At 40.1% G+C, this 23,322-nt stretch overlaps 1 protein-coding gene across 1 annotated transcript; it reads right to left on the bottom strand.

The window, feature by feature from the left end:
- Positions 1 to 867: 867 nt before the first annotated feature.
- MBTPS1 (membrane bound transcription factor peptidase, site 1) lies at positions 868 to 23,165 on the bottom strand. The gene is made up of 22 exons (XM_062500233.1): positions 22,958 to 23,165; positions 21,554 to 21,811; positions 20,924 to 21,127; positions 20,439 to 20,549; positions 19,097 to 19,206; positions 18,615 to 18,731; positions 17,609 to 17,676; positions 16,959 to 17,061; positions 16,073 to 16,224; positions 15,092 to 15,253; positions 14,431 to 14,575; positions 13,195 to 13,383; positions 12,471 to 12,643; positions 11,746 to 11,861; positions 9,649 to 9,805; positions 8,776 to 8,900; positions 8,286 to 8,363; positions 6,597 to 6,737; positions 4,121 to 4,252; positions 3,479 to 3,605; positions 2,672 to 2,802; positions 868 to 1,659 (listed from the first exon to the last, which is right to left on the bottom strand). The coding sequence occupies exons 1-22, from the start codon at positions 23,142 to 23,144 to the stop codon at positions 1,463 to 1,465; spliced, it is 3,183 nt and encodes a 1,060-aa protein (XP_062356217.1). The 5' UTR covers positions 23,145 to 23,165; the 3' UTR covers positions 868 to 1,462.
- Positions 23,166 to 23,322: the final 157 nt, after the last annotated feature.

The following is a 23,322-nucleotide window of genomic DNA, read 5'->3' as shown; positions in this document are numbered from 1 at the left end:
ACCACTCTTCAAATTAGGGAAAATTGGTTTGCCCAATCTTTTTTGCAGGACACTCATGCACTGTCAAACTCTATCCATGGCTATCCTGGACAGGCTTGTCCCACACTACATGGAGCAAAGTTCTCTCCTGCAGTGCACTTACACAGTCTATCCCCAACCCTGCTGGTAAGCCCCAAGAGGATGGGTGCAGCAGACTGCCCAGCAGGGCTGTCCCTGCCTCCTCTTTCTCCAGCCATGCCCAGAGCTGACCACAAACTTTACCCAGGACCATTCACCAGTACACACTGCTTACCTGTCCAGGCTGCCATTCCATTCACAAATACAGGCAGCCACCAGCTCCTGGCTCCTCCCAGGAAAAGGTGCTCATTTGGAACAATGATGAAAGCAGTTGGCAGGGAAAAGCTCACAGCTTCACTAAAAAAGAGAGAAGCTATTTCAGTTGTGGCAACATTAACTGGCACATGGACAGGGAAAACTTGTGCCTGCATCCTTATTTAAGCCAGTGACAATTCATGGGCTTTCAAGCAGGACAAACTAAATGACACTGGGTTTTCATCTGTGTGACACCATATAGTGCTGTTAGGTGCCATTCCCATGTCAGTTTTCTATACAGCTCTTTGAGACCTCTCTTCTTATCATGTGCTGCTGAGTTTTGAAGGTTTCCAGAACTTTGTGTTCACTCAGAGCAAGCACTGTTTGTATGACTACCCAGTTAGTGCTCCAAAGGAAAGTCTGCAACTTGGGATACTGCTGTTAAGGACAAAGATATGGTGAGAAGAGAGTTGACATGAAAATTTTCTCTACTCAACAGTTTTCTCTCTTTGACTGCAAGTGGAAAGAAAAGCCACTTAGCACATTGTCTTTGCTTCATATAGATAACATATTTATTGAAAAATCTGCTTCACCAACAACGGTGAAATCATGACCAAAAATTACAAAACATCATGGTAGTTGGCTTTATAAAAATAAACTGCAGGAGTATGCCTCACTGATTTGTACTGGTCTCTCTCAGTCCCTTCCTCCTTTAATGGTGCACATTATACTCTTCAGCATAATACCATTCTAGAAAATTGCATTCCATCCAAAAAAATGCACTTGTTTTTCTTAGCAGAGGTCCTTAAAGTGACTTTTCCCCCGCCCTCCCCAACAATAAATATAGAAAATAGCCTCTAAACAAATAAATTTTAGTTTGGTCAGCTTAAAAAAAAAGGTCCATTTTCCCCCTGTTGGGATATGTAGTGACTAAGCAGCCATTTAAACAGTATTCAAGTCTTTGGTGGCTTCAGCTGCTTAAAGCTGCAATTCTATGTACAGATGATCAACTGAGGTTCTTTTTTTCTCTCCACAAACCAAAGACTGTGAGATGATGTCAGGTGCACATTTGCTGCACCTCCACTGGGAGCGATGCATCACCCTGGACAGCAAGCAGTCCAAGGAGGTCATCTTTGGCAAGGCAGAGCTCTCACACAGAAGGTGTCTTTGGTGGGTGAACCTGCTGCATCAGCTGCGGTCGTTTCACACGCGGTTTTCGTCTCTTTGGCCTGCTCTTGGCTTTGTTGATCTGCACCACAAAGAATGCCAGGACCACCATGGCACCGAGAAAGGCAAAGACAGGAATGGTCTGTCCCACATCCTGGTTGTACCGGCCCGGCATTATACCTAGAAAGGCAAAGAGATTTGGAAGCCAGCAGTTACCACGTGAGCCACGATGGCTTTGTGATGCTAATGCCACGGCCAAAACGATCTGCTGCTAACTCTTGTTCAAAGCCCAGGCAGCCATTAATCAGATTACATTTCAGACGGGAAGATTAACAGCTGCAGACTGATTAGTGAAAATCAGGTGGGATGCTAACGCTACAGAAAAGCACCAGCATTTCCACCTTGACCTATCTGGGCACATGAAAGCATAGCCCAGATTTTCCCTGTAACAACAGTCTTCTGTTTTGCATCAGAAGAGAGATGCAGACACTTGACCATTATCTTACTACTAAGTAATTGCCGCAATTCAAACCCTGACTGAAAGAGGAAACTGATTTCACGCTTGCTTGCTCCAGGGACTGTGCATACAGTGAGGATGAGCTAGAGAAACAAACCCTTCATTTTTACAGGTATCTGGCCTAGCAGCCCAGACTGGGAAAAGAGCACATATGAGGCTTTCCAACTGCTTCCAACTCAGCCTGCAGTGCCCAGCTTGTACAGGAGAGCTGCCCACCTGAAAGCTGTACTGAGTGCTAGACATCATTTGTTAGTGTAACAGGTTACACAGCCCAAGGCACCATTCTGACAAACTCTTCTGGACTCTGCTTTCGTGCACTCACAGAAGGAATTTTAAATAGCAGTGGGTATGTGGTCGCAGGTCCCAAGGACAGGAACTTCTGCTGACCCATCAGTCTGAACAGCATCCAAGCAAACCTCAACTATCAAAATGCACCCACCAAGATCTTCCTCCCAGTATGTCATGCACAGTTTCTGTTGAACAGACTGTTCATATGCAAAAAAAATCATCATCACACAGCCTTTTTTAACACAGCCATACTACTTGTGTGCATGTTTTTCACAACTGAACATAAACAGTGGCCTCTCATATGGCTGCACTGTGCGCTGGGTTTTTTTCAATGTTTATGCAAAAAGCAAAACTGAATCAGCAAATTTCAAACTTTTAAATATTTACCTCCAGGAATGTCCCATGCTCCACTTTCTCCAGGGGACAGTGGTCTCACCTGAGGTCGGTTCTGTCGAAAACTGGGCAGTGCCACTTTATCAAGGTCAATTGACAGTAATTTCTGATGTTTCCAAAGGTTGCTAGAAGAAATTTAAACACACAAGTGTCTGCCCACTTACTTCATTAATGTAAGGAATTTTGTAGGAACATACAGAAGAAGTGACAGTACATATACAAGCTACGCATAACTCACTAGCTTGGACCCAAATGATGACCCAACCCATTCTTTAGGTTCTGCAGTTTGCAGGCCTCCAAATTTAAATTCAGACACCACAGGGACAGAACCCAGATTAGCAACTATTTACCAATAACTCTCTTGCTTGCACACAGACTTCCACAATTAACCACCAGCATACAAGCAAGGGCTGTGTGCTGAGCCCTTTCCTTCAAGGGACTGACAAATGGCACAAGAGAAGGCAGCACTAACAGAGCTGTCCAAGAAGATGCTTCAGGAAACTCTTTCCAAGACACACAGTGACGACGGGTTTCATCAAGACTGTTCACTCAAAGTTGGAATCACTCAATCACAACAGTGACTTGTGAAGTTATTTTTAAAATCCCTGAGTTTCATAGCATAGCTATTAGGTGAGTCAGAGTTTTTCACTGAAGAGGCATTAATCATTATTTCCTCTTTGAAATCTGGTATTTTTCTAGGGAAAGGCATTACAGCTGTCCCTTTCAAAAGCAAATAGAACAAGTAATTTTTCAGCTCAACTCAAAAGTGAGACTTCTTGTATAAGAAAGACTTATACTAACCTGGGGGCAGTTTCATTCAAAGGCTGTGGTTTGGCCCAGGACAGGTGAGGACAAGCAGGAAGGGACCGGGGTTTAGGGTCTCCCAAATGAGCCTCAAGCACCTTTGAGTATCTATGCAAATGGTTACCTGCAACTCACAGCAGAAAGACTGGCTTACCCAAAGACAGGCAAGATAAAAGTTACCAACACTGACCCTGGGCTAAACAGTGCTGCTGTAAACCCAGGAGCTATTTACACTAATGAGGACACACAGCTAAATATCAGAATTAATCTAAGGGTACCTTACAAAAGTAAGAATCTGCACCTACCAGAGCAGTTAATCCAAGTTTTTCTTGGCAGCATATGAGATAAGACTGAATGCTTTATAATGTTCTGTAGCTAATAACTAGAATGCCCCCCTGCAGAACCAGGCATCTGAGCATTCCTACTCTATGAAAAGAGCATTTTCTTCAGTATAATCACAACTACATTATCCCAAAAAAACCCCGCAAAATGTGCTCTCTTCCAGTAAAACAGCAGAACCTTGCAAAGCTGACAGCAAACCAACCGTACTGGCACGTAACTCAAGGGGTCTGCCCCAGCCTCCCTGCCCTGGCAGTCGCTCAGCTGCAGGCTGTGCTTGGCTCTGAGGCTGTCTCTCACCTTCCATGCGCTCGGGGAGGGAGGAGCCAGCTCCCGACGGCGGCCGCTGCCTGTTCTCAGAATGGCTGAGGCTCGGCGGCATCACCCCGTAGGATGTGTACTGCAGCAGGGAATCCAGGAGCCAAAAGCAATCTGTGGATTTCACAGCCCCAAGCCCCAAAACAGGATATTCGTCATGCCACACGTAAAATGGTTTATCTTTCTGCTAAGAAGGCTTTAATGACATTTAGAATTACAATCCATTTTGCCGGTTTTTGCTTTTCTCCTGAAGTTCTAGACTCACTTTCAGAAAGATGCAACTGTCAACACAAACCCCACATTCCCCTGCAACACAAACACATTAAACTGTTCAGTCTCAAAATATTGTCCCTTGTGTACCAAACCTGGCTCTTTTGGGGAGCAGAACACAAAAAAATAGGTTTTGAATACAGGAATTCCAAGTTGTTCAAGGCCATCCAAGTACTGACAAAAATCATGAGGTTCTTCAGTGGAAGCAAAGTTAGTTTTGAGTTTCTGGTATATTTCTTAACAGGGAAATGGAGAACCAACTGTTTTTTTGAAAGGACAAAATAAATACCTTGCAAAGAAAAGTAAGAACAAGGTAGTGCTTACAGTGCAAGGATATGACTCATTTGCTTTCTCAAGCTTAAAAAAATAAACAAACAAACAAAGGAGAAACATTCTGGCTACAAGAGGTACAAGAATAACCTACAGTAGCTGTGGTACAGACCAGGCTGGGAATCAACACCACAATACACACAATCACGATTTTCCTTTGCACTTCAAAAATCACGATCCCTCACTTTGATTCTCTCCTCAATGATTACCACTTTAATCCAGAACTACTCCTAATGAACAAGCCAGCTCACATCACAACTCTAAAGTTTCCCTTTGCAGGAGTACAACAATGCCTTATCAGCTGCTTCCACCACACAACAAAGTCTTTTTCTCAGAACTTCTACCCCTAGGAAGTTGGCTGGGAATGAGAGTTAATCTTCATAATCCCAGTGTCCCTTAAACCCTCACCTTTGATTTTTCAAAGAGGTCAAACAGATTTTAAGGATTTATATTCACAAATGTTAGGAATTTTACTCAGTTAAAGCCACCGATGTCTCTGCACGAGATATAGCTCCTGGTTCACATTTTAAAAGCTAATTTTAAAGGATTTCTTTAGAGCATTCCACTCCTGTTTCAGATGTCACAATGAATTTAACAGTATTAGGGAGGTCACAGAGTATTATTTTCTATTACTTAATTTAAAGCTACATATCTTCTCTTTTGTTATATGCTTTCAATAACCTGCAGAAAGCACTAAGGCACCAATGTGCAGGTGTTAGGGCAACTCATAGGAAGCAACCCAAAGGCAGATAAGGAAAAAATCAGAGAACTCTTAAAAATCCCAAAATGTGTGGTAGAGAAAGAAATGAGCTACAGATGGAGAGCTCCCTTATGCAGCAAGCTCCTTTAAACTTAGATAAATTAGGCAAGGGATGGATTACATAATGTAGTATTTTAAAATGTCAGTGAAAAAACTATAAATGTACTTTTCGTCACAAAAGGAAAATTCAGTTCTCTTCAGTGGAAATGCAGAAAAATACTTTACATATTGGATTATCTTCCTCCCCTCAAGCCACAGATCTACAAGTTTGTGCTTTACATGTCATGAGAAACCTAAGCAACCTCTGAAAAAATATGCAAAGTCAGATAAGACAAACTGCTAGAAAAAAGATTTTACAAGAATCAGCCATAGCGTGTAAGCAGAGAGCATGGCTTCTCTGTGAGCCACAGAAAACATGCACACACACAACTCACACAACTGCTACCTAGAGATGCAAACAAATGCTTTGACAACAAATGGAAGTTCCTACTTTTCTGACATGTTTACACCAGCTGGTCAAAATAGGTTAACCTGAAAATAGTAATGCTATTATTATAATAGTAACTGAAACACTAAGCGTTACCATAAATCCTCACAGGAAACACTGAAAAGAGAACAGGGGAGGCTGAGGTGCAAACTCAAAAGATATACAGATGTTCTATATAAAGGTTCTGAAGATGTAACTAGGGAAAAAGTGGAAGGATCTCCTAATGGCCTCTTCACAACTTTGGATCAAGAATGTGCAACGATTCACAAATGTGCTTTGTTTGCCTTCTGTAAACAAAATCACCCCCAAAAAACAACAACAATAACAAAAAAATACCCCTTGTAGAACAGCCCACCCCAAAAATCAGCCCCCAAAGCTTGCAGGACATTAAAAAAAGGTGTGTGTGGTAAACAGCCCCATTTATCAGAGAGCAATTTAATGTGGGGTGCTCTTTTGCTGTCAATGCACTTTCACAGCATTTCAGCAGAGCTCTGCAGAACTGAGATTAATCCTCAGGGAGGAACACTTAGAGCCTCTACCAGCCATCTGTAAAAGCCCCAGAGGACAGCTGCCAGTGCAGGACAGTGACTCTCCCTGCGTGCCAGGCTCACCTTTCTGCCGGTGGCTGTCATCCAGGCAGTTGGAGTCACCATACAGAACTATTCTGCCACCACCTTCTGAAGGAACTTGGTAAAGCCCCAAAATAGGGACATTTTCAATTACAGCTGTCTCCTGTTTTAAAACTTCAAGACCTAAAGCAAAGCACAAATAAATTTCATAGCCTGCAGAGCATCAATATCAAGCTACCCATGAAACAACACAGCTGTTTCCAGCTGACAAATGCAACAATGCCCCACATCATGTCACACATTTTTGCAGTAAGTTTTTAAAACCCCCACGATGTTATGATAAAAATGAAACTGCTCCAGGACCCTGACTGTAAAGTTTCCTGCTGATAATATTTTTTTTTCCTTCTTTGGTGGAGAAGAAGAAAAGACCTCACAACATGTATTATCTTCAACAATCTTGAATAAAAAATTCTAATATCTTCAGCAAAAGGTTTAAAATCAAAATGTTCTGCTCTCTATGTTGCTTCCATCCTTCTGCAGAATTCTACAGAAAGTTGGTTTTAGGTTAAAGGTTTCCTACCTTTCCTTCCTAAAATCATACCCATTAGAAAAAAATGACAAATTTCATATTTGTATTTGAAATGTACCCCCTTTACTTGAGACACTGCTTAAGACAGCAGATGCAAACCAGAGAGCTCTTCTGCCTCAGGAATTGCAATGAAGAGGATTCAACAGAATGAGCAGGTCTAGCAGGCTACTTGTCAAACTGACACAGTCTTTCTCACATAAGGAGATACCTAAGTCATCAGCATACAGGGATTTTTTTTTTCCTCCAAAAGGCTCACACAGATGAGCTCTGATGAGCTCTACTGTTCCAGAAAATTTCTCCACTAGGTAATCACCTCTGCTGCACAGCCTAAGTCAAAAATACAATGAACTCACTGATCTTCTCTGGCAGTTGCTGAGTTGTATTGGAAGCACTGTATATGCTTCTGCTCTCACACTCAAACAATCTACACCCATCTGCACAAACCTGACCTACAACACCCTAAGGGTGCTGGTCATTTGCTCCTGCACAGCGCTTCCAAAAAGCTCATCAAATACAAGGTTTATTTTTAAAACTTCCTCCTGCCATTATAGTTCTGAATTACCCCCTCACAAATGAAAAGCTATTATGATAGAAGAGAATGGAAATGCACAGAGAACAGGGCACTCAAGTCTGAGACCACAGGCATCCTGTATGCATAAAATTTTCCCTTACGAGAGTTTTGCTGGTGACATTTTGTCTACTAAAATTTTCCTTATTTATATCCTTATATCACCACTGCTACCACAACACTCATGCTAAATATGGCAATGATCAGAGGATATACTTCAGTAGCAGTTGAAATTTCTGAGAAACGTGAACAAGTAACACAATTGCAACACAATTCCTCCCCTTCCAGAGACACACATTCATGCAGATGTGTTTCCATACTGCAATCACAATACAGGGCTGCATCTAACACTTGGATATTGTATTACTTAATAATTGTACACAGAGTCACACTGCAGCTGCCTATTAGGCATCTGCTACATGTTCTAGGCAAAATGAGAAAATGTAAAAATACCTACCCTATCAACGTGGTTTTGCATCTATTGTTTTTAGACCTTTACACTTTGCAACTTCGCTTGAGCACTGACCCCAAAGTTCCACTCAAAACACAGAAGAAAGGACCTGGAAGCTCATACCTTGATCCTTGAAAGTCTGTGCAATGACGATGCCATCTTCTGGGAACTTTGCTATACTGCACCCCGATGCATAATTCACTGGAAGACAAATCACAAAACTGCTGTTTAGACCAAAAACAACACTCAACACTCCCTCTCTTCCCTACCCAACAAGCCCAGGAGAAAACTTTCCCAGGAACACTGCACTGAATTTGCACATTTTAACCAATGTGTGTATTTGCATAAAAAGCGTTGCTAAGCACAGCTTTCACAGGTGCACTTTAACACACTTTCCAAATCTTTGAATTTAGGAGTTCTTTTAAACTGAAAAGCTAAATCAAATACCATGAAAAAGTCTACAAAGGAAGAAATAATTTAAGAAATCATTTACGAGACTCTTTTCACTGAATCTGAGTGGTTCCCTTGACTCTTGCTCAACCTCAAACTTGCAGAAAACCACTTTCCAAACACCCCACTGCAGCCTGTGTAGGCAATGGACTCCAGTACTCACTTTCATGACTTGCCATGGTAAAATCTCCTTCATACAGCCCATCACTAAAGGCCATATTCCAGACAGAAAGCAGATCATTGAGAGCTGGTATATTAGCACCTCCCGTATCAGGCATCCACCACTGCCTGTAAAAATTACAGTGTAACACTGTTTATTAGCATACAGAATGTACTCCCAGAGTTTGGATAACAGAAAGTCACATGCCTTCCTGCATACAGACTTTTCCAAAGCAAATTAAATAACACCTTAAACCCTTCTTTAACTCCACGGGCATCTAAGCAGCTGTCTCTGACAACACTGCTTTTGAGTTATATAATACTACTGTAAAGTTCTCAGTGCATTTCAGCTGCATTAAAAACTTCAATTTACTAGACAGAGATTCAGTCTTATGCTCTTTGTTTGGCTAAGCTGAGGAAAAAATGACAGTCATATACCTTGCTTCTAATTTTTAAAATGAAGCAAATGTCATGAATTTTTTCTTTATATGCAACATAAACATGCAGTAATTTCAGTAATGGGTACACGACCTGGTGATACTCTAGCAAAGCACATTTTCTTTCTATTCTGCTCGCCTAAATGTCCATTTTCATTTGTTGGTCTCGTCTCCAATTTCTTATTTCTTTTCATTGTAAATGTTTTTTCTTGGCATTAAAAGTAGAAAGTGGTACCAAAGAGGCCTCCACAATCATGATAAAATGGGTAGTTATGATCCTTAAGCTGTATTCTAAGGTCAGTTCTGCTACTTAAGGTAGCACCTGCTTACAGGTAACACCCAAGTGCTGAAGTACAGTGCATCACATTTGGGATTTTTAGGGTAATATGTACGATTCTATGGCATTTTATTTCCCAAAGCACTTGGAGATAAGTCAGTACCTTGTGTTTTCGTCATAAAACTTGACTTTTCTCATCACAGATGTGTTGTACCAGTCACTAAAGACTATCAGTGAGAGTCCATTATCAACATCCCTCCTCAGCTTGGTGATCTCTTCAGGGAAATACTCTTCCTCACTGTCCACCATCAGTAAAGTCCCTGTGTGTAAAAGCACAAACAGGAGTTCTCCAGGATGGTGACTGTGATTTCACTACTATTCACAAAACCCACACAGAAGCCAACACAAGGGTACATTTTCCCATTATCTGGTCCATGTGCCCTGCTCTGGCAGCTCACCTAATGAAGTCATATTTAAGGATGGTAAATAAAAGATAAATGTATCCCAGAACTGGTTTGGCAGCACAGGGAAGTTTTTAGGGTGTTACTTATGTTTCCTGCTTGTGTGGTCTCAAGAACTGAATGCCCGTATGTGTCAGGTGTGTGTTTTGCAGTCTGGTGTTGCCCAAATCCTCCATAAATTGAACCAAGCTGTGGCACAGCTGGACAATGAGGGGATTCACCACTTATTCAAACCAGAGTGCTAATGCAGATCCATCCTGGTCAAGAGGTTTTCCAATGCTCCAGCTCTAACAGTACTCCCCTCACTACTGCAGACTAGCAACCAGATAGACAGAAATTACTCTGAAACATGTTTTGATTCACCCCTTGAAAACTACAGCTGCATTCTGGTAGGCTTGACTAAAGTGCCACTTTCACATAACCCTCTCCCACTCCTCTTAACAAGCAAGCACAACCTTCTCTGCATCACCAAAAAAAAACACAACCAGAAAAATACACTTCTATTCCCTGAAAATATGCTTAAGCTTTTAGACTGCTTCTAAATACCAAGTCCTTTTGCTTCTTTCCTTTCTGATTGTCCAGAAGGTGGTGAAATTTCCATCCTCAGAGACAACACAATCTTGACAGGATGTTACCCTGAGCAACCTGATAAACCACTCTGAGCCCTATGTCTGACAGCTCCTTGCGACCACGCCAATTCCACAAGTCCGGGCAGTCTGCATTTGGAAAGCCTTCTGATAAAGATCCTGTAGAAATGGGACAGAGTGCACCCTCACCAAGTGTGAAAACAGTACCAGCTAGGGACAAATGGCAGATGGACCACAGATCATTGAGTTTTATTTCCCTCACTTCTTCAGGAAACTCTGGAAGCCCAACAAACTACAATCAAATAAGGCACAACACAATGGTGAATCAGAGGAGAGAGAAGTCTCCTTATGCTGCTCTCTATCAATCATAAAACTAGTGATCTCAGAAGAAACACTATTTTCCTGTTTTCTAAGGGCTAATATTTACATATCCATGTGTACATCCACTGAACTCCAAAAGAAGTGGTGAGATATTCAATAAAGAATCAAGATAAACAAAGACTACTACTGGCAACAGTTCCAGAAACAGATCCATTCTCCTGGCAAACTCAGGAGAATGCACCCTCACCTTACAGTGCACTGAAAAACATCCCAGCCCAAATCAGAAGAAGGTTTTTGGAGCATGCCATGGTTAAACAAGGGGCGTATGGGAGCAGAAAAGAGCACAAACAACTCGCTCCGTCCCCTCCCTGGCCAACCTATCCAATTTCCTTCCTGATGAACACAGAAACAAACCACATACTGCTTTGCTACTGCATATGGCTGGATGAACACTTTACCCACTCTTATCTAATCAAAGATCACTAAACATAAAAAGAACCAGGATGGACACCTTTGATTTTAGTCTGTTAAACAGGTCACGCTTTATTTTGACTGTGCCAAAATCTCTTGGCAAATAGAGTTCTGCCTTAGTGGGACTGAATACTGAGGGGTTTTTAACCCACTCAGAGGCTGGCTTTCCTTCTCTTTTTTTTCATGGTAATGTCAGAGAACTGCACTAGTTCTACTAAACTCCCAAGCAAGCTTCTCCAGCAATACTCCACACAACTAAATATCAGCTTATAACTAATAAATACTCACAAAGTCAAAATATTTTTCTACTGCCACTAGAATTTTTATCTGTACCCTCAAAACATTTTTGGTCTGCCAAGAAAAGGTCATTTCAGGAAAAAGTTAACAGTATGGAGAACAAGGCAATTAACTCATGCTTACCATACTGACTTGCATCAAAACATGTAAACGGGGAACCAAGAACCTCAACAAAGTACCCCATGCTCCTGAGGTGCTGGTACATATCCCTGAAGTTTGTGTGGATATGGTCACCATTCCTTAGAAAGAGAAGAGTGTTGAAGACGTTTAGATCTGACACGTAGAAATCTGATTTCCACCTGATTTTCTGAAATCCTGTCCACCTGCCACCTCTGCATACTCCAAGAAGCTTTCAGAAAGCTTGTGTCCTGGTCACTGACCCAATTAATCCTCACTGAGATACTGTTGCAAGATTCTTCCTATGGATGTTTCCCTGCTCCATCTATGAAAAGTCAGCAAAGTCCTTCCCTGCTTTGAAGAGTCTCCCTTGAGAGACTAGGGGTCTCTTCTTGTCCTTTAAATTGTCAAGTTTGCTTGATAAATGAATGCTGAAGCAGTTAATGAAGTGTCCCCTTTAACTTCCTGTGAGAAATTAGGTTAGAATAGAAAAGCCAAACAAAAATCTCAGTATCTTAAATGAGCATTTAAAAGCTTTTCATTTCACGTGAATAAAACCATATAGCACAAAAAACAATCCTGCACCAGAACCATAGAGTCCAAGTGCTTTTCATGGATTTCTTACAAAAGATAATCCCATGCACCTCCAAAAAAAGGCCAGAACTGTTCAGTAAAGTTATATCATTAACACAAGCAAGAAATACTGATTTAATAGAACCTGAGATAAATACCAATCTAATGGATCATTCTTCATCCTCAAATTATCCCTGGGGAAGTATCCTGGTGGGTAACGGAGGTTATGATACTGGTCCCAAAGGACTCGCTTACTACGAGGTGGAGTAGGAATAATCTTCACTTTTACTGGAAGCTTCACCGTTGAAGTCTGCTCTGCACCATTCTTAGACTGAAGGACAGAACAAACTACAGTGAAATCCTTTCTCCCCACAGAAATCAGTTAACCATGTACTGTAAAAGACCAAAAACCAAATCTACTTTTTGTCATGAGTACCAGCTCCAAAGACCAAGAGATTACTTTTGCCCTAAATTGCTGCAGCATTTTTTTCTGTACTCAACAGTTTATAATTATACTCAGAATAGGAACTACTTAACATATGCTACAACTGTGATCTGGTTCAATTGTTCAGAATCTTAAAAGTTTCTCTGAAACAATTAAGCATGGTCCTAGAAGAAACATTTAGGCATATTTATACTTAAAATCCACAATAAATGAAATTATGATGTTGGTTCCAAAGAGAGGTTTCCTGGTTCTAAATTACATGCAATTTGCTCTCAATTATACTGAACATTATTTGTACTCTTTAATTTCTTGACCCAAATTTAACTTATGCCTCAAATGACAGGGCTAGAGTAAACCCTTTAAACCAAGGTACTTGTATATCAGAAAGCAGTTTTGATAACTCTTCACCCAGAAAATCCAAAATGCACAGAACTTACTTCATTTTCTGCAGGGGATGATACTGTGATCATAACATGACCCTGAGCAATGCCTTCCCAAGATGCTGCTTTCTTTGCTACAGAGATGGAAATTGCCAAGTATCCAGACCAAGGCCACAAGACTGGGGAATAGGAGAAAGCCACTTCAATGTTATCCCCATTTTGGGGGAGATAGGGTTGCCAGTCTGGCTGTGAAATGAAGAATACATTAATACATGAAGAAATGAAGAATGAAGTATTTGCAATCACTACTTTCTGCACACACAGCCCTTTTCCTTTGAATGAAGTAATAAATATTAGCTCTTCTGAAGATTATATCAAATTTAAAAATTCCTTCCAAGCCCAAAAGTTTGGTGCTCTGTCAATGATTGATCCCAATCATGACAGCCTCAATGACCCACACTAGAGACTTTTCAGAGGCAGGATTGTGAGAAGCTGCCCAAGCCTGCTCTAACATTTTGAGATCATATGGAAAAATTCATTGGTGAGAAGACAAGATTTCCCTTTGGTAACAAGGTGAGCTAACAGTGGAACAGACACAGGCCAATTACATCAGCTGTGTGTATTACCATTAGCTAATAACCTTGGATAAGAGCTTCAATGCCCTTTAATGTAAGCTTGAAACTAAGACAGACCTCAGGAGTCACACTAAAATGTTGAAATTAGGCTCATTTATACTGGCTGGAGTTACAGGACAGGTGTCTTTTTAAATTTGTATAAATTCTCAAATCTATTCTACATTTAAACTTAATTAAAAGCCTCCCTAGCCAACCAACACACTCAACATCACTGGTGTGAAAGAACAGGTTTGGCAGCACAGCCTGGTTAAATTGATACATTCAGGTTGCTCTGACCCATGGAAAAGGCTTAATTTAGCCTCAGGATTCTTTACTGAGGTCATTTATGTTCCAGGATGAAAACACAAATACATTAAGAAGGTCTGTCCAGAAGATTTTAAATGCTGTTAGAGAATACAAAGAAATCTCTAAGTACATCTTAATTCCAACTGGTTTTGCAAAGATAAAATATTACACACCCTAAAATGAACACATTGCCTGAAAATTTGTAGACAGCTCCTGTTGTCAAACCCTCCAGTGTGGGTGCACCCTTTAATCAAACATTTTGTATCTCTTGCTCCCAGCAGTGAGGTTTGTTCTACACTGAAGTAATTATTAATTTTCTGGGAAGGTTTTAACAACACTACCAGTCAGAATTTGGAACAATGTTAATACCTACCTTGTCAACAATTCTCCCAGTGACTCCCATGCCATTAAGTATAGTAACATTAACAATAGTTGGCATCCCTCCATAATATATGGGCTGAGAACAATAGGGCCACATGTAGGGACATTCAGTCAAGTCAATATAGCTTGGACTCAAACTACAGCAGGACAGAGGAGGGAAAATTCAAAGAGAAAAAAATTAACAAGAAACAGAAGAACACTCCACTACACATAACTACAAAAAAGTTTCAGAAAAAACACACTAGTCACAGTTGAAGCTCTCACCTCATTTCCCAAATATGCCCCAAAATCTTCTTCCCTTCTTTTTTTTTTTTAAGTTTTTGTGAAAAAAATTTCACACACCAAAATGGAAATATCTCAGTACAGGGAGAAGGTTCTTATTCTTAAAAGTTAAAATTTACTTTTCCACTGTGTTTTTATGTTATTCATAACATCTAAGGATGCAAGAGAAAAGAATCATCCCCTACAATGCTGTGTGACTTTTCATCCATTCTCTGGTTAAAATTCATGCTCGAGATTACGCAAGATCTGTGCAAGATCTCACTGTTGCACAAGCACAGATTGCTCAACTGAGCTACACATGCACCACCTGCTCTCCTAAACAAAAGAGCAAATTCTATTGTACCATTGATTAATTAAGGATTAAAATTAACCTGGCCTGTGGTTTATAGCTGTTGAGGATCTGATAAGCTCTTAAAAGATCCAATTTGCCATGTCCTTGTTCAAACATGTTGACTCCAGGAAGTCTCCGTGCTGATGCAATAAGGGCCTGCTTCATGCTTGCTGGATTCACCATTTCACGCTTCTGAACTGTGCTGAAAAAGGAAAAACAGACCACAAAATCAGCTTGATGTAACATCTGTTCCTATTTGTCTGCTATTGCTTGATTTCTCATGATAAACGTAGAAGAGGGACAAGTTTCTGATACGTTTCTCTTAAAAACTAATAACACATGAATTTATCTCCTGACAACTGTGTTCCAGGATCAGCAGTCATTACAATCAGGGCAGTAATTTTATATGCTAAATAAAATACCTCTCTTCCAAGGGGGAAAAATACCTCTGTTGTTCAAACTAAAATGCACCATTTTTTAAGAAAATATTATTATGATTTTGAATTTTTTGCATGGTTCTCAAATAAAAGTTTGTCTCATGGAGTAGCTGTGACAAACACAGGGTATGGACTTGCAGTTCCCACTTTCAAATTATTCAGTGTGCAACAACTTAGTTATGCAACAGGATAATGGCCATAAAATCCTGCATCCTATAACATTTACAAGCACATACATAATTACCTACTAAAGATGCCTACTTTGGAACAGCTGCTCTTTTACAACAGTTGACAGAAGCACAGCAATTCCAAATTATTTAAAAATGTGACAGAATTTTCTCACACTACTCTTCTCCCTAACTACATTCTCAAAGACCTATTACTCAAAACAGTTCTCAAGTTTTTACATGAAACATAAGAGAGAGTCAGATAAGGTAATGTCTCGAGCTGAACAACAGTGATTTTATTCTCCAAGTTTGTTTTCCTACATCTAAACACAATTTAGTTTTATTTGATGGATTCCTTTATAGAGAATTTTAAGATCCTGATTGATATCTTTCTAGAGATTCTTACTGAAGACTTACCTCACTAAGAGAGTGACAGCACCTGCCACCACAGGAGATGCCACACTTGTCCCAGAGAGGGAGCGGCATCCACCTTTCATACCAGACCCTCTCACTCCAGAGCCGTAAGTAACAATATCAGGCTTCACTCTGCCATAACCTCCAGGCAGCTCCTGTGGAAGAAAACAAATGCATTATTGCCCTAATGTAAAATGAACACTGATGGCTTCCTTTGAGCATTTAAATTAACTGTAGGTCATTCAGAAGTAAAATTAGAGACCAAATTACCTGAGGTTCAGCATCACAGAAGAGCAACTAAGCCAAAGGACTCAAGCTGCTTAGGACAAGTTCCCAACTTTTCAAGGTTACTGCTGATCAGCATTTCTGCTAAGCAGGAAACCACTAACAAAATGAGAACCACACTGCTACTGGCTACACAAACAGAAACATGTGATAATCCTCTTGATCAAGATTGATGTGCAAGCTCATCTGACATCATGTGCACCAAGCACCACCTCAGCTCCATAGGCAAGTAAGTGCAATTTCACAGGTAGCACCTGGAAATTCTAGGATTTTTCAACCAAAAGACAAGAGCAGGCCTTCACATTTGCAGATTTAACCACATAGACAAATCTTCACCATCAATCAAAAGGAAGTGGATGTTCATAAATTCATCAAAAATGCCAGTAATAGTCAGGACTAAAAATGAGAAACCCTGAAAAGAACATTAAGTTTCTTGCTTAAAGACTTAGAATTTCTAACTATTCTGATCTATATATTTTGATCTCTGATCAGAAATAGTTTCTCCAACATACATCTGCATAGCATTGCCCATTCAGAAAAGGTTGCCCTTCCAAGGCCCTTATTTTGGCTGCAAATCTGAGTGGCCACTGTGAAAATATCTTACCCAAGTGGTCATTCCCCTAGATGAAAAGCGAGCTATGTTATCTTCAAAGTCAATGCCACCTACTCCAATCACATCCATCTGGTCAGCAGGATTATTGAGAGTCCTAGAATAAATTGGGAGACAGGAATAAAACAATTAAAACAATACCCAAAAAAAACCCAAGATACACTCATAAGTTTATGCCGGTAACAGAAGTGCTGCCATCAGATTTTTGTCACATACTTCTGACAGCAACTTATCAGGCAGTTACAAATTCAGTAACTATTAAACCATGTGCCTTGAAGACAAAACAAAATCTATTTTTAGGTATCTATTTGAGAAATACACCACACATTGTTCTGGGTTGATCCCTTCTATATTCCTTAAGTCCAAGATCAGTACTCAAAGCTGTCTGCTCACACTAACAGGGAAATGTCAGCTGGAAGCACTGCCATTCTTCTTTTGCTGACTTTCCACTGTTTCAAAGAAAAACATTTAGTTAAGTACTTCACAAAAAGCAAATAATAAGGACAGGGAAAAGAGTTTAACGTGAATCACTTCCTAAGATTAGAGAAAAATAGGAGAGAAAACTTCCTGAGCAAGCACAACTACTTCCAAACCCACATAACAACACAGCTGGTTTTCTTTGAAGCTTTGAAGTTGACACTCACCCATATAAAGGGCCGTCATTGCCAATAGCAGAGACCATGATGACATTGTTGGCAGTCAGCTCCCAAACCTACAAAAAAAACATGTTTACAGTAAGGCTTGCCACCAAAAAAAGAGACTTTTCTAACAGACATAACTTCTTTCTGAACCTTACAAGATACATATATCCAGTATTAAGCTCTGAACTTTCTTAAGATTTGAGCAATAACCCAGCCTTGACAGCAACACTGCTGACAGAATCTTACACCAAAGGGGAAACTCTTGTATGTAACAAAACACTGCAGATGACAAAGTCAGGTAATTATTATGAATCCCCTCAGTGCTCTGGGGAGTACAGTGGAGTCACTGTCAAACTAAGTTTCAGTGCAGGTTATCATAAAAAAATAAGGAAGAATTTACATGCTTCAAACCCCTTAACTGGCCTATACAAAGAATGACTATATCCTTTAGTTGAAAAGTAAATTAACTCACTTAATGCTTTTGAAGGCCAGGCCAACAATTCATGGAACTATGACACTGACAAAGACAAAAACCTAATTCCATCTTAACTTGAACCAAATCTCTTGATACACAGCTGAATCAACTACCTGGACTTTTCACCTATTTGCTCTTAAATTCACTAAAATCATATCATACACATTTTTTTTCCATTAAACAAATTAACCATGCAGAGATTTAAAAAAAAAAAAAAAACGAGTGGATTTCAGTTAAGTGTCTCCTATTAAAGATCATTTTAGTTGTCTGCTTGGGAGTAATTTTCTAGCAGATCATCAAGCATTTTGTTAAAGGGCATTTTCCATAACTCTGTGAACATCTGGGTTGTGCCTGGGGTTTTTTAACTCATTCCTTACATATGTTCCTAAAAGCCTGTACACTGTACAAAATTTCTGCCACATAAAAGAAACAGAGAAACTGTCAGCAGGAGCAGACACAAACAAGTAGCTCTGCAAGTCCAGCATGTGTGTGAGAGATACAAACATGATGCACACTTCATTTCCTCATACTAACTTTGTCAACAAACGGATGATCCATGAAGTCTGGCCCACCAATACTTAGATTCAGTACATCTATCTTCTTTAAAATTGCATAATTAAAAGCATCCAGAAACCAAGATGTATATGAGACCTATGTAAGAAAGAGGGGAGAAAGTTACCATTAAAAAACCCCAGTGACTTCATGACATTACAGACTTTGGACAGAGAGTAAAAACAACACCAAAAGACCAAGTGACAATGGTCTTAAATTTCTAGCACTCAGTACATGAGTGACTGCTCCATTATACACTTAACATTTCCATATACTAGTTTTGAAAAATATGCCAGATCTGGAAACTGACAGAAGTCTGTATTAAGTCTTTTATAAATAGAAAGCTGTATCCTTTCCACTTATCAATGTCTACATTTATGAGTGCATGCAAGAATCTCAAAGGAAAGGATTATTACAGCATTAATCTGGAAAGGCAGGAATTGAAATATATGTAAAACAGCTACCTGATTATTGGTGAACACTCTGAAAATGTGCAGTTCAGCATTTGGAGCAAATCCCTGGCATTCCCTCATGCTGGCTATCACACCTGCTACAAAAGTCCCATGGCCTAAACCTATCAGCACGAGAAGGAAACAAAATATGACATCAGAAGACAAACAACTTCATTGCCAAGGATTTTTACAGCTGAATATCACCTAGAGCAAAAATCCCATAAATTTAAGAGACTTTACAATAAACTACAAGTGCTGGGTTCAGTCCAGTCTTTTTGAACCATATTTTGCTACCAGGCTCAGCAGGGACAGAATTTGCAGCATGCTGTAGCCAGACAACCAGCTGACGAAACTTGGATGATTCACTCTCCAGTCTATTCACTCCTGATTGCTACCAGTGAAATCATGACAAAAACCAGTATTTTGGGAAGTGCAGCTCATTTCAAAGTTAATGTACTTTAATGCAGATTTCTTAAAGGATTTTTATCCTAAGTCTGCAATAACCGAATTTTTTTTTTAAGCATGAACAATGAGACAAGAAAACACTTTTTTCTCCTCTCCTCAAAAAATACTTTAGCTTTTGCTTTATTGGACTGCTCACATTTTATTTTTGTACTCCAAATCTGTCCAGCAACCCTCTGGGCACAGAACTTACAAAAGGAGCTACCCAAAAGCAGGTGCTGGAATGTAATTACTATGTAAACAAAACTACAGAGTTGCACAGAAGACCGAGCAATACAAGCACCTACCTTGAACTCTAGGGAGATTCAGTGGCCAACTGACTTACTAACCCAAACTGTATGAAATTAATAATCTGTAAAAGTACATGGTCAGGCCAAATCAGGGTCAACTTACAAAAAAGGAACACAAACATAGTGTAGAAAATAAAAGGTTTAGTTGTACAGAATAGAAAAACTTTACAGGAAGGTGCCAAACTCTTATCAGTTTAGGACTGCACAGTAAGGAAGGAAAATGCTGTCCCTCATCAGTATGGAAATATGTACCAGTGTGAAACAGCAACACGAAAAGGAGCAGGAAAGAAAACACCTTTGTTGGGCTTGCTCTAACTGCCACCTTCTCTGGCAACATATTCACAGGTGCACAGTAACTTTTTGCCCTAACATTTTTCAACAGCTATGATGAAGTGTCACATATGACTCCAAGGAAACTTATGCACCACACTCCTGGAACCTTAATACTCCCTGCTAAATTTGGTATGAGCACAAAGTGCTTGGGACACTGCAAAATTAAGCTTTAAATATCAGATACACAGTTTTAACAGAGGTCAGCAGCACAGCAGAAAGCACAAAACACATCTGTGCTAGGAATAGCTGGAAAATGCACAGTAACTCACCGTCATCCAAGGTTCTCTCATTAGTCCAGTTTGTTCTCTCCTTTACGTTTTTGAAATGTGGATGTTTCTCACTCAGACCAGTGTCAAACACTGCTACTCTCACACCAGCACCTATTAAGAGAAACCCATTGCTTTTTCTGATTCAGCTCCATACCAAAACTATCCTATCAAGTTAGAAGAGAACTTTTGTTTAATATAGTAAGCAATTTACAATCCAAGTCAGTTACAGATAATAAATAAACTCCTATTTCAACTCAGAAATTCAGTCAAAGATCATAAACATGACCAACTTCCCTTAAGTAAAATACACATATACAAAAAAACACTCCATAAATATACAAAGCATTCCAAAGCAAATTATTTCTCAATCTTTGCAACTGGGCAGCCAATGAGAAGTTAACACAGACGAGTCAATCAGCTTCTCCTTACACTTCACTTGTTTTTCCAAGAAGGTTATTGTTTTCAGGCAACAAGCAAAAGCATACCTGTGTAACCCATCTGCCAGAGGACATCTGCCTGCAAGGTCTGGGCAACCTGGCGAGGGATGGCTCTCAGCAGGCGCCTGCTCGAGTGTCGGCCTGTGGCGTGCCAGAAGCCAGAACCCAAAGAAAGACTTGCTCTTCTCAAGGGGCGAGATGACTGCCACTTCTGAGTCCACCTGGTTTCATTGCAGTGCAGCACTGGATCAGCTATGTAGAATTAGGATGAAGAAAATTAAAAACAGCGTGAGGAAAATCGTAATAGAATTGATTCTTACGCAAACTCAAGATGTCATACTGTTACAACAAAAGTTTTAGATTACTGAGTATCGATTTTCTCTAATCAAAATCAGTAAAAGCTGCTGGTTTATCTACTGCAGGTACAGAGATCCCTATTCTCAGGTAACCAAGTGCTGCTAAGGAAATGCATCTATGTTGTGAATGGAAATACAGCATGCTTCAGCATACGTATGAGGAGACCCTTATAATTTTATAACCAAAGGAAGAGATTTCTGTTAATTAAAGAAGAACTGCAGGACACTTCTCATTTGTGTAATGCAAAGCTGATGATCTGAAATAACGCTAAGAACACTTTTCCAAAACAGATCCCATGCAGCCACACAGAAAATAACTTACACTCCGAATACTTGAGTGACCGAAAGACCTTTCTCTGAGGTGTCACACGCTTGATGTTTGGATGATCTTCCAGTGTGAGAACTCCATCCTTCTGCTTCTCGTTGATCTGAATAACTTCAAAATCGCTGGGATAGTCACTGGCCGGGTTGTTGCGAGGTACAATCCTCCAGTTCTCAATATCACTATTTTTTAGTGCACTTGAAATAAATTTACTTCGAGCTTTAGCTGTGAAGTACCCATTAAAAGCCACAATGTATTCTGGAACAAGAGGACAACTTTATGAGAACTGGTGTTTAAGCAGCTTATGCATGAATTCACATTGCAAAGTCTGAATGATTTTTTTCTTTCTCAGAACAAAAAAATCACAATTTGAAGCCCTTTTCTGTTACTTGTATAAGTTTGTAATTTATTTCTGCACTATGTAAAGGGGTGGGGGAGTGTTGCATCAGGAAACAAGAAATATGAAAAAAGCCTTTGAAAGGAACGTAGAATTGCAAATATCAGGGAAAGGCAAAATGACATGAGAGGAGCAGGGGTGAGGGAACAGATTTGTTACAAACTGATATGCCAGTTCAGTGTTTCTTGACAGGTATGGTTTAAAGATCCCACATTTGCTACTGAGCTTTAGTGCAAATTACTGACACCAACTAAGACAAGCTCAGAAAACAAAGTCACGCTCCACAGTCCAATCCTTGATCTGCACCAGTGATTTGCCAGCAGGCTCAGCCCCAGCTCACACCACCACATTCACTGTTAATGCTGTGGCCTGCTCTGAACAGGAATATCACTTCTGCCACCCTCCTGCAAGCACCCAGGCACAGCAGAGCATCACTGTGGGAATACTGCAGCTTCCTGAGGCAACACATGGATGCAAGGTCAAGGTGTCCTACTGCTACCTTCTGCCATCCCAGCAGCAGCATCTGCCTCACTCTGCCTTTCATCTGCTCCCTTCGCTATTATCTGACATTTCTTCCATGCAAACTTTTCCTTTCTTTTTTTATCCAAACTTTTTCTTTAACAAATCCACAGAGACTTCTTGCTCTTCCCTCCCCTTCAAGCCCCATCTGTGTGGTTACATTTCATAAAAGACCCTCAGGCATACCACTGGCAAGGTCAAAACAAAGGGATACTAAACACACCACATTTGACCTGAGCCTTCACACTCCATTTTCAATTTTAGAATCTTCTCGATTTCCCTCTCCCTTCTCCTGTCGGAACATTATCTCCAGCTAAACAAAGAACCTTTGATTTGAAAAAGTGCTCCTCTTTTCAAATATAGAGAATTTAGCAGATTATGTGCTTCTACAGAAACCCTGAGCTTCAATTGCACAAACGCCACAAGTCAGTAACATACACATGAAAATGACAAGGATTTTTTTTCTTTACTGCTTAACTCTTTCTTACCATGCTCCACGACCGTCGAAGTGAACTCCACTTTCAAAGTAAGACGAGAACATCCAGGACATATGTGACCCTCATGAGAGGAATTCCCTACCCTGGTACCAAAGTGTTTTTCACCATAGAGTAAAATGACAAACAGAACAAGCCAGATGTTTGCAAACTTCATGATCATAGAAGAAAATGGTTTCATTCCAAAAATTCCATATATTCAAATCACAATTTTCTTCTTTATAAACTAGTTCATTTTTGTTTCAGTAAACGTTGCTTTCACTGTGCTGATCAACGGGATATTCTGAAAGCTGGATCCAAAATAAGTAGAGATTTCATGGTCTTTTCAGGTGAAGCCTAGTGATCAGGCTCATTTCTTT

Source organism: Cinclus cinclus, chromosome 11 (genome assembly GCF_963662255.1).
Source record: "Cinclus cinclus chromosome 11, bCinCin1.1, whole genome shotgun sequence".
In the NCBI taxonomy this organism is placed as follows: domain Eukaryota; kingdom Metazoa; phylum Chordata; class Aves; order Passeriformes; family Cinclidae; genus Cinclus; species Cinclus cinclus.
Note: the sequence above shows the minus strand (reverse complement) of the source record. Positions and strands in the feature narration are given on the sequence as shown.

Coding starts and splice junctions, on each gene's coding strand:
- MBTPS1 (XM_062500233.1), bottom strand. CDS start 23,144: ATGAAACCATTTTCTTCTATGATCATGAAGTTTGCAAACATCTGGCTT. Junction 16,225..16,958: donor CTAGGGGAATGACCACTTGG/GTAAGATATTTT, acceptor TTTCTTCCACAG/GAGCTGCCTGGAGGTTATGG. Junction 15,254..16,072: donor GCTGTCACTCTCTTAGTGAG/GTAAGTCTTCAG, acceptor TTCCTTTTTCAG/CACAGTTCAGAAGCGTGAAA.